Source organism: Cetorhinus maximus, chromosome 4 (genome assembly GCF_964194155.1).
Source record: "Cetorhinus maximus chromosome 4, sCetMax3.hap1.1, whole genome shotgun sequence".
In the NCBI taxonomy this organism is placed as follows: Eukaryota; Metazoa; Chordata; class Chondrichthyes; order Lamniformes; family Cetorhinidae; genus Cetorhinus; species Cetorhinus maximus.
The window spans coordinates 75,724,583-75,742,279 of record NC_135882.1 but is presented as its reverse complement, the minus strand read 5'-3'; the positions used below and the strand labels follow the sequence as shown (position 1 = coordinate 75,742,279).

At 41.6% G+C, this 17,697-nt stretch overlaps 1 protein-coding gene across 21 annotated transcripts in view; it reads right to left on the bottom strand.

Annotated features, from left to right (window-relative positions):
- eya1 (EYA transcriptional coactivator and phosphatase 1) overlaps positions 1–17,697 on the bottom strand; it is a 245,097-nt gene that overhangs the window by 215,487 nt on the left and 11,913 nt on the right. For 13 of the 21 annotated variants that reach the window (XR_013576404.1, XM_078540328.1, XM_078540338.1 and 10 more), the window contains 3 exons: positions 16,373–16,422; positions 14,594–14,718; positions 1,635–1,700 (listed from right to left, as the gene is read on the bottom strand). Coding sequence is in view for 20 of the 21 variants with exons in the window: in XM_078540328.1 (XP_078396454.1) it covers positions 1,635–1,700; positions 14,594–14,714 (187 nt within the window). In the remaining variant the exon portion in view is untranslated. Of the gene's footprint in view, positions 1–1,634; positions 1,701–4,311; positions 4,455–14,593; positions 14,719–16,372; positions 16,423–17,697 lie in introns of those variants that run through there. The other 8 variants (XM_078540337.1, XM_078540339.1, XM_078540341.1 and 5 more) reach the window with 3 other exon arrangements.

Genomic DNA, 17,697 nt, shown 5'->3' with positions numbered 1-17,697 from the left:
CAAGGGAAGATAATTAGTGCATGGCAGTGGCCTGTGAAAGAGGACACATCACTCACGGCATGGTTGTCTGAAGGATGTTGCACTGCTGGATCCGCTACTTGGTAGAGCAGCGCCTACCTCACCGTCAGCAGAGGAACAGTCCAGATTGTGACCAGCCAGCTGGATGGTACTGTTTTCAAAGTCCGTGAGGACCTTGATGTCGGGCATTCTGCCACTGGTCTGTGACCCCTCTTTCTTGTTTTGCGCCGGTTTGTCCTGCATGATAGAGACGGAGAAAGTTTAAGCAGGCCGCCTGCCAGGCCAGATGATAAGTATGCCTGGCCTGTGTGGGTGGCGAGTGATGGGGATGAGGACAATGAACGGCATGAGGACAATGGTGGTGAGCGTGAGAGAGTGAATGGTGATGTCCTTTGAACTGGCAGTGAGTGAGGGCCCTGTGGACGTGTCATGGGTTTGAGAGAGTGTGAGTTGAGAGTGATGAGATAAGTGACTTACCCTGGCGGAATGCAAGCGTTCATTCATCCTCTTGCGGCACTGGGTGGTTGTCTTATGACCACCGTTGCCACCACCTTCCAAGCTGGATTGGTCACATTGCTGCCCATCCTGCGGCCAGAGAGGGGATACAGGACACCCCGGTGGATCTCCACGGCAACCAGCAGTTGCTCGAGGGACCCGTCGTTGAAACGGGAGGTTGCGGTCTTTTTTCCTTTGCTGGCCATGCCTCCCGGGCAGCAGTGGCGAGCTAGTGGTGATGAGCACTGTGCTGGCAGCAGCCTTTTAAACATGGCGGCCGACATGATGCAACAGCGGGGTGATGGCGAACGGGCGAATGCATAAGTAATATGGTGGGCTCGGGACGATGCGGTGCGAAAACCCACCATCGCTGTCGGCAGGTGGAACGCCATTTTGCCAGCCTGTTACCGCACTTAGTGTAAATTTGGGAAAATCCCACCCAGTGCGTGTAAATCATATTAATGGCCTTTATTTAATGAGACTAATTTATCATGTCTATTTGGGATTGTTCTTTTAACCATGAAACAGCAAAATAAACTGGTGGTAGCAGAAAGGTAGTTAACGCAGATCAAAAGTTTCAAATGCTTTGCGGGAACACAGAAAAAGGCGCTGATGGCATCTAAATAGCATTGTGAATAATTTAAGTCTAATTAGAACTTCTAAAAATAGTTTTAGCTAGAGGTTGTACTTGACGGTTACACAAAAAACTAAAGTGCACTTAGATGAAATGTATATGCCTAACCTTTAGTTTTGTAAATACCTTATTAATCTGAAACGTTTCCTGACTTTGGCTAAATTAGTGGAGCACAAAATAGAACCAATTGTCACGAATCCTATGATGCTTGATAATGTTATTGATCTTGTATACTTCTACTGTACAGGCATAAATACAATCTTACAGCATAAATATCTTTATAGTGCTAACAGGCGACATAATTTATTGCAAAAATTATAATTTTAACATCACTTTTCATAAACATAAATATAATGCAAGCCGACAGAAAAATAAAGTAGATCACAGCCAGCCTAAAACCATGCCTAAAGGGCACTTCAGAGAACACACCACATAACATCAAAGAATTAATCAAATTTTGTGATTTTTGTACCAGAGCCACACAAACCTGCAGTGGTCTGTGTACTAGAACTTAGCAACCAGTCGGCTGAGCTGAGCATAGTCATGTTGTCACCTAAAGAGAAATTGTAAACAAGAAGTTTAAACAATGAATTGACCTTCTCAGGTGTTTAAAAAATAATTAGTAGGCAGGAGATTTGTGTTACAGAATAGGATAGGTTGCCCTGATATTATTTCCTGTCTTCAGATGGAATTCTTTGAAACTATGAACCCAGATGAAAAATAGCAAACTCGGCTTTGTAGCTAAATAGAAATATTAATCAATGCTAGGATTCAAATCAAACTTTGTAAATGAGAATTCAGTGTTTCATAAATTTAGTGATCAATACAGGAGAATATCATCTAGGAAATAAAATTAGATTCACAGAGGAAAATGCAAAAGAATAATTAATGCCTGCAACATCTGTTAAATTTCAGGATTATAATCTTGAGATTCCTCATGCACAATAGAATTATGTATCATCAGATGAATAGTTCTATAGTGCATAAGGGAGTTCAAGCACTAAGCTCTCATAATAGTTTCTTCATTGTCACAGACTATAACAAACAATATTGGGCTGGATTTTCAGCTCGGCATGTGGGCACGCCCCGACACACACGAACGTGAAATAGCGCGCGATGACGTTGGGCAAGCGTCCCGACGTCACCGCGCACTCGCATAATATTCTGGTTGGTGGGCGTGCATGGGGGTTGGCAGCCTGCCTGCCGACAATTAAGAGGGCTGTTAAGTCCATGAATAAATTAATGTGAATTTTTCCCTGCCTGTCCAACCTTACGGTTGGCGAGCGGGCGAAAAGGCCAAGTGGTCTTTGAATTTTTGAGGAAACCTCATTCACGGGCGGGATGAGGTTTCCGATGTTAATTATAAATAAAATAAAAATTTTAAAATCTCTTTTTTAACATGTCCTTGCTTATGTGACACAGACATATGAGGGGACATGTTTACCTTAATAAAAATAAAGATTTTAAAACTTTAGAAAACTACAGCTCCCTCTGGCAGCTCTGTGCCTTCAGGGGGCTTTCACTGAGCGCACCTGCACAAATGCAGTGACTTCCATGCTTGTCCCCGCCCTCCCCCTCCCCACCCTCCCACCCCAATTCATGCTCGCTGCCCGTTAATTGGCCAGCCAGCGTGAAATTGCAGTTGGGGCTCAATCGTGGCCAGCGGACCGTTGTGCAGCCGCTCCAGGGCCTGCGTGCCACGCCTTCCCAATGAGGGAAAAATCCTCCAAGTCAAAAAATATATTTAATTCAATGCATCTCATTTCACTTAACACTGAGTTCAGTTTATAATTATCTGTTAAGTAGGAAAAATGTTATGGGATACATGATAAAAAGCCTTACTTTACAAAATGCTTCCAAGTTTAGTCAGAATTATTTGTGAGCATTATTTGTGGCAATGCATTTATAGTACAAGGTGATAACTGTAGTTTATGAATACGTGGAAAGTAGAATTAAAAACATTCTATATTGAGAACTTTAAGTTATCAGTATCAAAATTAGGGGATATCAAAAGGAGCAATATATACAAAGTATTACAATGGGGAGTGAGCAGAAGAGACGGCATTACAATTTCCAAAAATGAAAATGTAATACAAAATTAATTGACATTTACTGCCTTGACTAGACTATAAGTACCTGATTTCCATCCAACGTAAAAATGTGTTGTCACTTCTTTGCATTTCTTTTACAAAATGCTGCTTGTCTCAAGTTACCAAGAAAGTAATTACTCTCACCTGTACAAATCAAGACTTCTATTCTGAGGGCATGTAAACTATACTTACATTCACTTAGCTAAATCAATATTTCTTTGGGAACCACAAGATTCTCTTTTCTCTTACTGTAGTATATTTTTGTTCACAAAAAGGAGTATTACCCTATGTCTGAGCATTTTGTATAATTTGTTATACAGTATAACTCCTGATCAATAGGAATGTGGAGTGAAGTAACATTCACTGGCATGAGAGACAGATTTGTATTAGCTCAGAATCATATACAACCTTTTCAAATAGAAAAGATGATTTCCTATTAAAGTCACATCACATTTTGTTACTTGGCAGACACTCATTAGCTGAACTCAGGGCTAGATGAAATGAGGTTCCCTGCAAAAAAAATAAAAATGTCATAGCCTCTATTTTGTGGTCAGATGTGACGTGACAGCATTGCCACTGTCCTCAAAGAAAGCTGTCCACAAAGATCTAGCGATCTCAGTGGCATAGATTTCATCATTCCCGATGTTAATGTGATTCTGGCACCAATTATAGAGGATCTCCAGTAGCAATGGCGTCATCAAGCAGGCTAAGCTGCCAATTACATTGACAAATTCTCACAGGCAGCAAACCAGGAAGTAAAATACACTGAATATCCTTCACCTTTTAAATAATTCTACAGAGAGTGAGTGAAATAAAGGTGCGGCATGCACATGGGATTAAGGTGGAAACTGAAATATCATAAACCAACTGTTAAAAAAAAATATTTAAAATCTATGGATTTTATCAAAATGGAGAAATTTGACATCCCACAAATATATAAAATATGAGGTTTTCAGGACCAGAAGGCAGTAATTATAAACTTGGTATAAATTCCGTTACACTTCATTCAACAGGAGTTAACTTTTTCATGGGTTTTTACAGCAAGGCAAATAGTGTAAAAGTGGAAGCTCATACCAATTCAAGTGATTTTGAAAGATATCCAACTGTGGAGGCTTCAACAGCACACCATGTGGAGGAGCAGCAAATCTCTGACAAATGTTCCGGATTTCTGTGTTTAATGCACGTGAAGACTCCAGAAGTTGTTTTCAGTTTCACAGCTGCAATAATGGTGAATGTTGATGGTTTTGCCACCATTATTATTGAAAAGTTCCAGCCAATATTGTTTGTAATGATAAAGAAGAGCCTGAACTCCCTCATGAGCTATAGAACTGTTCAGCTAATGCTTCATAATTCTATTGTGCATGAGGGAATCACAAGATTACACTTCTAAAACAGAGAGAGCTCGCTCTAACAAATATTACTGTTATAGCCATCAATTATTCTTTATACTCTGAGCCTAATTTTATTTCCACACAAACCTCTTCAGTACTGATTTAACTGTCACCTGGTAACTTCAGTAGTAAACCACTGAATTTTTTTTTGATATTGCATCTTAGTATTGATTGATATTCCTATTTAGCTGTAAAGCCACATTTACCATTTCTCTTCTAAGTTCAAAATTTCAAAAAATATTGGGCTGTAAATTCCAAGCTCTTCAGCATCAGACCAGGTGGGTACCCAGGCCTGAGTCAGAAGGACAGGCGAGACAGGTACGGAAGAAATTTAGTGCAAGTAGTTGGGCACGGAGTGGCAATCGGACGCTGATTGCCACTTGCAGGGAGTTATGGCCCATTATCCCAAGGCAAGATAGTTAGCAGGAATAACCCATCTTATCTGCTAAAACGTATCTCCTGTGCACTGACATGCAGTTCCACCAATAACAACTGTAAAGTTCGAGGTCACATAACTGGTCAAGGCCAGTGAATTCATCTTCCAATGCCATCTCCCACCCACCAAACCGCCAAGCGCACATAACGCTGAAAGCATGACACCCCCATTACTCCCCCATCAACAGTATCTAGCAATCAGGACTCATGCCTGACATTCAGGTGCTCCACTTCTCCCTCACACACTTCCCATTGCTGCAGGCCTCACACCTCCATCTCATAGCTTCAAATGCTTCCAGCTATTCAACTCAGGTCAGGCACATCACTCAAACACATTGCAACACACCTCACTTATGCTCTTCCCTCTCACTTGGAGAAGACAATGGCACGTAACAAAAGAGAGCAAAGAACTGGCAGGGACAATTACAGTTGAATGTCTGCAGCTCCATGTAGGAAACAGCGCTCTGAAACATTGGCATGGCAAACAAACAAACAGTGAGGCCATTGCACTTGGCATCATCGAAAACATCCAGGATAACAGTATGCTCTTGCCTTATGCACCTTTTCAAGTCCCACCTCACCCCCAGCCCTCAATGTAATATGAAGTACAAGCTGCCAAAAGGTGTAACCATGCACCTCTTGCTGTCCACCCCGCTCCTTTCCTCACTCCGTTTCCCTTGAGCATTTATGCTTTCAGAGACCCAAGATTTGATGACTAGCAAGCCAGTGCAACCTGACGATGAGCAGCAGGAAGAAGGGTAGACATCTGATGAAAATGCACCATCACTTGATTTGACACTTGCATACACCAACTCAGGAAGTGGCACTGTGCAGACTTTAGATGGTAGTAGAGAAGTAGGATCTGATCATGCAGAGTCACCAGGCACAAAATCAACTGCAGCTGGACTAGGGGGAAAGGATGCCTGAAGGAGGGTGAGGTTGCAGATAGGTTTGGCTGCAGAGGACCCAAATGAGAACTTCAATGGGGTGAAGTACAGGAAAAGGCTGATGGGCATGCACACTTGCATTGGAAGCCATAGAGCTTGCTGTCACTGTCAAGGAACATGGAGATATTCAGCTCTAACTTGGCAAAGGGCTTTATGCAGATCTTGGAGCCCATTCTTTCCAACTTGGAAGTGGTGGACAACACATGAAACACTTATGGACCTAGTGATGCAGTGTCTGATGGCTAATAGCAGAAGCCACCCAACATCCCAGTGCTACAGTGAAAGTTCAGACCAAAATCTTGAGATCCATGCTTAGTGCCATGCAGTGCAGCTTGGTTTCTTGCAGACTGCTAACATTATACCAGTGCTCAAAGCAGCTTGAAGGGTTCCACAATAGCTCGGCAATTGTAATTCAGCAAATTACTAGGATAACTGAGGTGTTGCCCCAGGGGAATGGCAGTGGTTCCGCAGATTAAATGGGCATTAATTGCCCACTTAAGGGCCTCAAATGGCGTCCAGGCAATAAGGCCATAAACAAGCCTCCTTGCCCCAGAATTAATTCATCTTGTGGGGGGTGCGCAGGTGGAAAGATGGCAAGGTCCCCACCCCGCACCCTCCTGTCCAATCAAATGGCCAACTCCCGGCTCGAAACTCACTTCGCCGGGGGAGGGGGGGCTTTAAATTCCATCTATTGAGTGTGTTGCAATGTGTGTCTGAGTGCACGTGATGTGCCTGCCATTGTTCAATAACAGATACTGTGCACAACTGAGAGGTATGGGTGTTAGGCTTGCAGCAGTGCTGAGTGTTTGACGGTGAGGTGAAGCCCTAAATATTAGGTATCTGTCATGCTTGATAGATGATGTTGGTAGGCGAATAAAGGGTGGTAGTGAACAGATTGGAAAGTGAGGCCAATGGTTCTTTTCAAACATGGACAAAAGAGCTGAACTCCAGAGGTGAGATAAGTGTGACTGCTCTTGACATCAAGGCAGCATTTGACCGAGTGTGGCATCAAGGAGCCCTAGCAAAACTGAGGTTAATGGGAATCAGGGGGAAAACTCTCCACTGGTTGGAATCATACCTAGTACAAAGGAAGATGGTTGTGGTTGTTGGAGGTCAATCATCTCAGTTCCAGGAGTTCCTCAGGGTAGTGTCCAAGGCCCAACCATCTTCAGCTGCTTCATCAATGACCTTCCTTCCATCATAAGGTGAGAAGTGGGGATGTTCGTTGATGATTGCACAATGTTCAGCACCATTCATAATAAGACCATAAGACATAGGAGCAGAAATTAGGCCATTCGGCCCATCAAGTCTTCTCCGCCATTCAATCATGGCTGAAAAGTTTCTCAACCCCATTCTCCCGCCTTCTCCCCGTAACCTTTGATCCCCTTACCGATCAAGAACCTATCTATCTCGGTCTTAAATACACTCAATGACCTGGCCTCCAAAGCCTTCTGTGGCAATGAATTCATGACTCAGGTACTGAAGCAGTCCAAGTCCAAATGCAGCAATATTCAGGTTTGGCCACAAAAGTATCAGGCAATGACCATCTCCAACAAAAGAGAATCTAACTGTCACCCCTTAACAGACAATGGCATTACCATCACTGAATTCCCCCTTATCAATGTTACCACCAGGATGGGAGGAGTGCACATATGATCTAGCTCCACTACTCCACAGGCCGTAGCATTAATTTTAAAAAGTTTAACTTTCTCACCAAAATAGCCAATCGTCCATTTCCCCAACTGGTGCCCAGGATAAAGAGTCTTCAACCAGGATTCTTTCAATAAACTCAGAACGATTGTTTATTATAAAATGAAATTTCTTTTTAAACAAGTTGAAAGTACTGGTTAGCAGACAATTGTAATCAGGAAGCATAACTATCTATCCCTTCCTAAAGAATTCCCCCAGCGCATACACAGACGCGCACACACACACACACACACACACACACACACACAGTCTCTCTGCAGAAATGGGCTTCAGAGAATGGGCGTTACAAAATAAAGGATAAAGTTCGCAGGGTCTCAATGCTGTTGACCTGGAGTTCCCTCGTGTGAAGATCTGGTTGGCCAGGTTGGCCCCAGAGGACATCTGGAAGTTCTCACAAGCTGGTCTCAGCTTTGCAGGTCCAAATGCAGACCAGTTACTATCAGATGAGGGTTCTCTGGTTATAGGTTGATAACCACACACAATTGCAGGAAGGTAGAGAGAGAGCCAATTAGGCTAGCCTTTCTTCCTCAGCTTGTTCCCCCCAACAGAAGCTAGCCTTCAAAACCAGCAGATTCACAACTTAAGTGTTTTTCTCTCTCCAATGTGATTTCCAGAAAGTTGCCAATCTTTGTTTTTTCAGTTCTTTTTCCCCCATCAATTAAAATGATTGCTGTTCAAAACAAACAACCAGATCTTCTTCAAGTACCATAACGGTCAGGTGATTTCTTGGAAGATACCTGCTTGTTGACAGTGCCAAGGTGAACTTATGACCTTTTTAACAAAATCCCAGGTTAGCATCCAAATGTACAGACAATGCCAAGCCCTTCTATTTTATAAAATAACAATTCAGTCTTGAGAGATAAGATTCTAACACAACATCCTGGGTGTTAACATTCACCAGAAACTGAACTGGACTAGCCATATCACAGAATCTCACAGTCCAGAAGAGGCCCTTCGACCCATCGGGTCTGCACCGACACGTGAGAAACACCTGACCTACCTACCTAAACCCATTTACCAGCACTTGGCCCATAGCCTTGAATGTTATGATGTGCCAAGTGCTCATCCAGGCACTTTTTAAAGGATGTGAGGCAACCCGCCTCCACCACCCTCCCAGGCAGCTCATTCCAGACCGTCACCACCCTCTGGGTAAAAACGTTTTTTCCTCTCATCCCCCCTAAACCTCCTGCCCCTCGCCTTGAACTTATGTCCCCTCATGACTGACCCTTCAACTAAGGGGAACAGCTGCTCCCTATCTACCCTGTCCATGCCCCTCATAATCTTGTACACCTCGATCAGGTCACCCCTCAGTCTTCTCTGCTCCAATGAAAACAACCCAAGTCTATTCAACCTCTCTTCATAATTTAAATGTTTCATCCCAGGCAACATCCTGGTGAATCTGCTCTGCATCCCCTCCAGTGCAATCACATCCTTCCTATAATGTGGGGACCAGAACTGCACACTGTACTCCAGCTGTGGCCCCTCCAAGGTTCTATACAACTCCAACATGATCTCCCTACTTTTGTAATCTATGCCTCGATTGATAAAGGCAAGTGTCCCATACGCCTTTTTCACCACCCCACCAACATGCCTTCAGAGATCTATGGATACACACACCAAGGTCCCTTTGGTCCTCAGAACTTCCAAGTGTCATGCTGCTCACTGAATACTTCCTTGCCAAATTACTCCTTCCAAAGTGTATCACCTCACACTTTTCAGGGTTAAATCCCATATGTCACTTATCTGCCCATTTGACCATCCCGTCTATATCTTCCTGTAGCCCATGACACTCAACCTCACTGTTAACCACCCGGCCAATCTTTGTGTCATCCGCAAACTTACTAATCCTACCCCCCCACATAGTCATCTATGTCATTTATATAAATGACGAATAATAGGGGACCCAGCACAGATCCCTGTGGTACGCCACTGGACTCAGGCTTCCAGTCACTAAAGCATCCTTCTGTCATCACCTTCTATCTCCCTACAACTAAGCCAATTTTGAATCCACCTTATCAAATTACCCTGTATCCCATGTGCATTTGCCTTCTTTATAAGTCTCCCATGTGGGACCTTGTCAAAGGCTTTGCTGAAATCCATGTAAACTACATCAACTACACTACCCTCATCTACACACCTGGTCACCTCCTCAAAAAATTCAATTAAATTTGTTAGGCATGACCTCCCTCTGACAAAGCCATGCTGACTATCCCTGATCAAACCTTGCCTCTCCAAGTGGAGATAGATTCTCTCCTTCGGAATTTTCTCCAATAGTTTCCCTACCACTGACATGAGACTCACTGGTCTGTTGTTCCCTGGCTTATCTCTACAACCCTTCTTAAATAGCGGAACCACATTTACTGTTCACCAGACCTCTGGCACCTCCCCTGTGGCCAGATAGGAATTAAAAATTTGGGTCAGAGCCCCTGCAATTTCCTCCCTTAGCAGCCTGGGACACAAATCATCTGGACCTGGAGATTTGTCCACTTTTAAGCCTGCCAACACCTCCAATACCTTGCCACTCCCTATATCAATTTGCTCAAGAACCTCACAGTCTCCTCTCCCCAAGTTCAATACCTTCATCCTCATTCTCTTGGATGAAGACAGATGTGAAATATTCGTTCCACACTCTACCAATGTCCTCTGGCTCCACCCATAGATTGCCCCCTTGGTCCCTAATGGGCCCTACACTTTTCCTGGTTATCCTCTTCCCATTGATATATTTATAGAATATCTTGGGATTTTCCCTACTTTTACGAGCCAGAGCTTTCTCATATCCCCTCTTTGCTCTACTAATTGCTTTCTTAAGCTCCACCCTGTACTTTCCGTACTCCACTAATGCCTCCGCTGATTTGCTTCCCTTGTACCTACTAAAAGCCTCTCTTTTCCTTCTCATCGTAACCTGAATATCTCTAGTCATCCGTGGTTCTCTGGGCTTGTTACTCCTTCCTATCCCCTAGAGGGAACATGTTGAGCCTGTACCCTCCCCATTTCCTTTTTGAACAACCCCCACTGTTCCTCTGTAGATTTCCCCACAAGTAGCTGTTCCCAGTCTACCTTGGCCAGATCCTGCCTTATTTTACAAAAATCTGTTCTCCCCCAATCCAAAACGTTTTAATGCAACTTGTCTATTTCTTTGTCCATTACAAGCTTAAATTGTACCATGTTATGGTTGCTATCACTAAAATGCTCCCCCACCACCACGTCAGTCACCTTCATTCCCCAGAATTAGGTCCAGCACTGCGCCATCCCTTGTTGGACCCTCTACATATTGACCTAAAAAGTTCTCCTGTACACATTTCAAGAAATCCACTCCATCCAAGCCCTTAAAACTATGGCTATCCCAATTAATGTTGGGAAAGTTGAAATCACCTAATATAATTACCCTATTGTTATTGGTTTTATACACCTCCGCAAATTGTGCACATATTTGCTCCTCAATTTCCCGCTGATTATCTGGGGGTCGATAATAAACACCTAACAATGTGGCTGCCCCTTTTTTATTCCTAAGCTCTACCCACAAAGCTTCATTCGATGCCCCCTCCAAGATATCATCTCTCCTTACTGCAGTAACCGGCTCCTTAACTAATAATGGAATGCCTCCTCCTCTTTTACCCCCTCCCCTGTCTCGCCTGAAGATTCTATATCCCAGAATGTTGAGCTGCCAATCCTGCCCCTCCCTCAACCACGTCTCAGTGATGGCTACTATGTCACAATTCCACGTGTCAATCCTCACCCTTAAATCATCCGTTTTGCATGTAGCACTCCTGGCATTAAAGTGGAGGCCATCCAGCCTTGCCTTACTCCCTTAAAAATTAATGCAGCTGTACTCCCCCTGACTTGATTGTTTTACTGTATTATGATGGGTCCCTATTCTGCTAACATTCTGTCTCCCTTCCCCTTGCCGAATTAGTTTAAACTCCTCCCAACAGCACTAGCAAACCTGCCCGCAAGGATGCTAGTCCCACTCTGGTTCAGATGTAGACCGTCCCCGTCCCCCCCGCTTGTACAGGCCCCACCTTCCCCAGAAACAGTCCCAGTGATCCAGGAATTTAAAACCCTCCCTCCTGCACCAACTCTTAAGCCACATATTCAACTGCGTTATTCTCCTAATTCTGAACTCGCTAGCACGTGGCACGGGGAGTAATCCAGAGATTACAACCCGAAAGTTCTTGCTTTTTAGTCGACTGCCTAACTCCCTGAATTCTTGATGCAGGAGCTCATCTCTCTTTCTACCTATGTCATTGGTACCAATGTGTACCATGACCTCTGCCTTATCACCCTCCCCCTTCAGGATGCCCTGCAGCCGTTCAGTGACATCCCCTTTAGTATATAAATACTGTGGCTACAAGAGCAGGTCAAAGGCTAGGAATCCTGTGGCAAGTAACTCATCTCCTCACTCTCCAAAGCCTGTCCACCATCTACAGGGCACAAGTCAGGAGTGTGATGGAATACTTTCCACTTGCCTGGATTAGCGCCACTACAACAACACTCAAAAAGTTTGGCACCATCCAGGACAAAGCAGCTCACTTGATTGGCACCACATCCACAAACATTCACTCCTTCCACCACCAACACACAGTAGCAGCATTGTGTACCATCTACAAGATGCACTGCAGGAACTCACTAAAGCTCCTTATACAACACCTTCCAAACCCACGACTACTACCATCTAGAAGGACAAGGGCAGTAGACAGGTGGGAACACCACCACCAGGATGTTCCCCTCCAAGTCACTCACCACCCTGACTTGGAAATATATTGCTGCTCCTTTACTGTCACTGGGTCAAAATCCTAGAACTCCCCTCCCTAACAGCACTGTGGGTGTACCTACACCACATGATTGCTGCGGTTCAAGAAGACAGCTCACCACCACCTTCTCTAGGGCAATTAGAGATAGACAATAAATGCTGGCCTAGCCAGCGACACCAACATCCCGTGAATGAATTTTAAACATGGTAAAATTTCAAAAAAATTGAAAATGCACTCCCTGGCTTTGACCACATGCGAGGTCATAAAACTTTTTACACTGCATTCAGGCCCTTGGAGTTAGACTGTTAGCTTTGACAGAGGTGGCTATCTGATCTCACTGCCTTCTCAATGTCTGTTTGCAGGGCCTCCTGGCCCCCCAGTGGACACAGCACCTCTCTTGTCCTGATTGCTTCCTGCATCAAGGCCTCCAGTGTTGCACCTTGAAGTGCACACTCTGCCCTGTTGCACCAATTCCCAGGCTTTTTCCTGCTCAGAGATTCGTTCACAACCAGTTTCAGCCCTGCTGCAGCAAGAATGCACCACCTCTTTAAGAAGTGCAAACTGACTAAGTCGTGCAGGTTCGCTTTAAATGGTGCTAGTATCACATACCCCTGCTGAGGAGGCAGCGACTTAGCTGGGCATCTAGTGCTGGGCTGTACACTACTGTAATTTAATTTAGCAAACAGCATGAGTTCTTGCTACCTGCTTTGCAACAAAGAGACACAGGGCCTGTTTTTGGACCTATCCAATTTTGTCCCCTTAGTCTTTTTTCTTCGCTTATCATTTTGATACGATGAGCATAAAGAGGGTGATCCTCACCTTACCAGTTTTCTGACATTTTTAACACAAAAATGAAGTTAATTAACAAATTCCTTAATCATCTTGCCAGCACCCTGATCTCCTTAGGCCATACTGTACCTATGACCAAAAGAGCAGGTGTGCAATTTTCTCCTAGGCTTCCACCAGTGCCACTCTGGCTGGCTGCTAAGGTGCGTTTGACATTGGCCAGAACAGACTTGCCATAGATCCTGCTCAGGACCTCACCACAGGAGTGTCATAGATTTTGGAAAATCAGTTCTGTGTGGAATTGATTCTGCATCCTTCTACTGGTGAAGCATGGCACATTTATACTGCATTATGATCCCATGAAAAATTATGAGATATCAGTGCAGCAAAAACACTACTTAACATAGGTTATTACTATAAGCAAGAGATTTATTGAGAAGACTGTGGCTTTAGTACTGGATGTTAGTGTGAACAACTGATTTTTCAGAGTTCTGCTACAAGGAAGATGCAGAGCAGCAATCGGTTTAGCAGGTTTACTTACTTCTAAAAAAAAATTGAAACAATTGAAAATTCCTTTAAAAGTGCAATTTTTATAGCAATTGTATTGTGACACTTTAAAATTAAACATAACATTGTGACAAACTAGGATCAGTTGAGAGTTTTATTCAATGTAGGCATCACACATTCTATTTTCCTATCAATTAGACAGTAGTTTTTTTTTGCTTTTCCAAATTATAGTTTTGCCATCATCTCCCAATTTTATCTTAGCATCATTGAGAATATTGCCAAATCATTTAATTTCTTAATGGCTGCATAAACTGAAAACAATAACTACTTTGGTGATAAGATATTGCTCCTGAATGTGTTGAATACTTTCCCACTCAAAAATTCTAAAACATAATTCTTGGCAGGAAGTGTCCAATCAACAAAGAAAAGGAAGAATATTGTCAGGAACTAATAACAATCAGTTTTGCTTGTTCATTATTGGAGATTTTTCTATTAATAAACACAGTAAAATTCTCACTTATGGCTTCTCTTTTACAAGTCTCACTGATAAATCACAATCTCTGACATAATTTTTATTTCCCTACCTAACACAAGATCGAGATAATGTATTCCTTTTATAGTACATTTTTCACCCGGTTCCAAGAGCCTGTAAAGGGAGCATTTGGAAAATAAATAACAAGATTTTCAAAAGTCACGTGGAAAAACCATTGCACTTATATTATAGGGCTTGCTTAAAAGGCAGAGAAAAAAAATGTAATAATAATAAATGCACAGTACCCAAGTTTGTTTCATGCTGGGCCACATAATTTTTTAAAAATCAAGCCCTTACCTTCTGTACCATTTTGTGTCATGGAATTATTATTGATACAATTGTCAAGTTTTGGACCATTGGGAGATTCACTGCTTCCACTTACACGACCATGTGGACTCGCTAGATCCTGCATTTCCATAGACCTACAAACAAGAAATGGCTTTCAAAGGAAGACAAGGAGTATTATGAAAGTATGCATTTATGCCATAAATACCAGGCAGGATTAAGACATTCAAAAATGGTTTTGAGTAAAGTGCACTCAATTATTCATCTTTGACTGACATAAGTTACAACAAAAATTCAACCTTTATGGCATATTAAAAGAACCTATTTTACAAATCTGAAAATGGTATATTGTTTTAACTGTAGATTATGTAATCAAGGATATACTATGCAACATACCACACGACCAAAACACTTTACATTTGCAGCTACATTGTGTATCGTTGTCAATTTTTTTATTTTTAATATTATTTTCTAATAAAGAGTGCAGAAACCCATCTTTGAACATAATTCTCTATCCAAGCCTGAAGGTTTCAGAAATTCCGCCGGGTGAATGACAATATTCAAAACTTATCAAAATAATGATCTTACACAAATTGACAGAAGTATCATCAACTGGCTCTTTGTCATGACTAACTTTCGTCAATATATATCTACTCTATATTTTATCTAAAATATTACAACTTCTTAAACTTTAATGACTCTACAATCATATCATCCTTTGTAATTATTTGATGTGATTTTCAAATCTCATGTTAATATTAGTAATATAACACGAATTTAATTTTTGGATAAATACTATGCATTCCATAAATTATATGCAATTCAGTTTTAATCAATCATCTAGCTTGATCTAGCACTACAAGTAACTGGAGAAATATATGTTCAATTAACAGGGAATGAGGCACTCATATATATATATATTTACTCTGGCAAACTGCTTAATTGTTTCTTTGTCTCCTTCCCAGCATGAAATACATTAAAACATTATTACACTTTCTAATTTGTTTGCTTTTTGGATTATATTAAGCACATCCAATTGAAAAGGGATAAGGTTTACACCAATCCAGTTTATAAATAAATTATATTACTTTAATAATTTGGAGTACTTCAGTTGCCACTTGATCTCAGAAATCAGAGAGGGCTATGCAACATTTCTTGTATCTATTTGCTTTATGATTGAGTCAACATTTCACATAAAGCTGAATCAATTAAGCAGCTTAGTCTATGAGGTAAGTGCGCTGTATGGTTATTTCATTTTGTATCGTTTGTGGAACCAGAAGACTCACATCAATAACTAGACTGCAGAATTAAAGTATCAAAACATTATTTCATGATCTAAAATATCTTTGAGATCTTCATTATTGGTGATTAGGAGGCACTTTATTTTTAAAATCTAATGATTGTTTCTCAGAGATACAAATTTACAACGCCAAAATATAAAAAACGGTATATAACAAGTATCACAGGAGACATTAATTGTGGAACAATTGTTCTTATTGCTATTCCCAGACTCTAACTTGAAATATCTCAAATTTACTTAGCTAGACTGCACAGTTGGAATAAAAAAAACAAATATTAATCATTCACAAGTAAAACTATTTTAAAATCTTATAGTACTCATGACTCTGGTAATTATTGTGAAATAAGTGTAAACATTTTTTTACTTCCACATTAACAAAGTATGTTCTTGAAATCATTCTTTGTAGTTGCATATTTTCAAACAAAAGTCAGAGCAAGCATAGGCACTGTCTAATCATTGTGCATACTGTAATATTTCAACATCACTCTTACCTGGAACTTGGAGGATCTGAAACATTGGAATCAGGTCGAGCTTTTTTCACCTGCCAGTCAAGAACAAAACAACTCCTTGTTATTCAAGTGTCACTGCTCACCATATTCCTGAACAATAGGCCTCAGCTTGAAAAAATACATTCTTTCCCTTTATCAGAAAGGAAGAAAGAGAGACTGTAACAGAGTCACATTGTCTTTCAGTTGATCTTTTGTGCCATTTCCTCCTACAGGTCTTTTCTCCTCCCCATAACAGGGAAAGCAGCCAAATGATGAGAAGGTGATTCATCACTGGGTTAGACAGCTGCAAACTGGATTAACCCCCCTCCCATCAACATGCAAAGCAGTTTTGCCAAGGTAAGCAGCGAGAACTGGCTGAAAGCAGGTAGCGGCTGGAAACTGGACTTATTGAACAGAAGCAACCGAAGCATTTCACCTCCAGCATATTTAGATCTTTCAACTTCCACTCACATAATGGAATACTATCACTGTTTCCTCCTCAAGCTACAGAACTGTCATCTATCATGCTGGTTAATTTACTTAAGTCAGCATATGCATTTTACTGTAGTTCAGATCACAGCCATTAAACTTTACACTTCTAAATTTAAAGTAAACCACACAGGTTTAAGTGTTTTTTTGAACCCCCTACCAAATTATTCTAGATATTTGAAAATCATTATAGCTCAATTTGATAATATTTCAAGAGCAATTTTGTTAATGATTATGGAGTGTCATTGAACAAAATTTCCTTATGATTGAGAAATTGGGAACAAACTTATGAAACTTTACTGTTTTTAAAATGTAAACAGCACCCATTTGTAGTCTAAAGAAACCTCTTCCTGAGAACATCTCATTTAATGATATAACACACCCAGAGAAAGCAGTAGCAAACTTTTTATCCATTACTGCTACAGATCTCAGTCTAAGTCCCATGATAAGGATGCATTTATAAAAATTAGCTCAGAAGGAATGGTTTCACAAATATTTTGTCATAGATCAATCAAGAGAAATGCCAGAATTGATTAGGTAGAAAAATGAAATTAAGCTAACAAGTCACAGTTAGACCTGCAAATTGTACGAATGAAGGACAGGAGTTCCTTCCAGTATTAACTGAAGTTAAGTACAGTAGATCTTCCATCCCCCACATATTGCAGAATTAATGTTAAAAAAAAACACTCGGTGGATTCAAATCCCACTCCAGGACCTGAGCACAAAGATCAACACTTACACTCCAGGGAAGTACTGAGGGATTGCTGCACCATCAGGGATGAGATTTAAACAGAGGCCCATGACACTAGATCAAAAGAAAAGCTGGAGAGTTGTCCCCA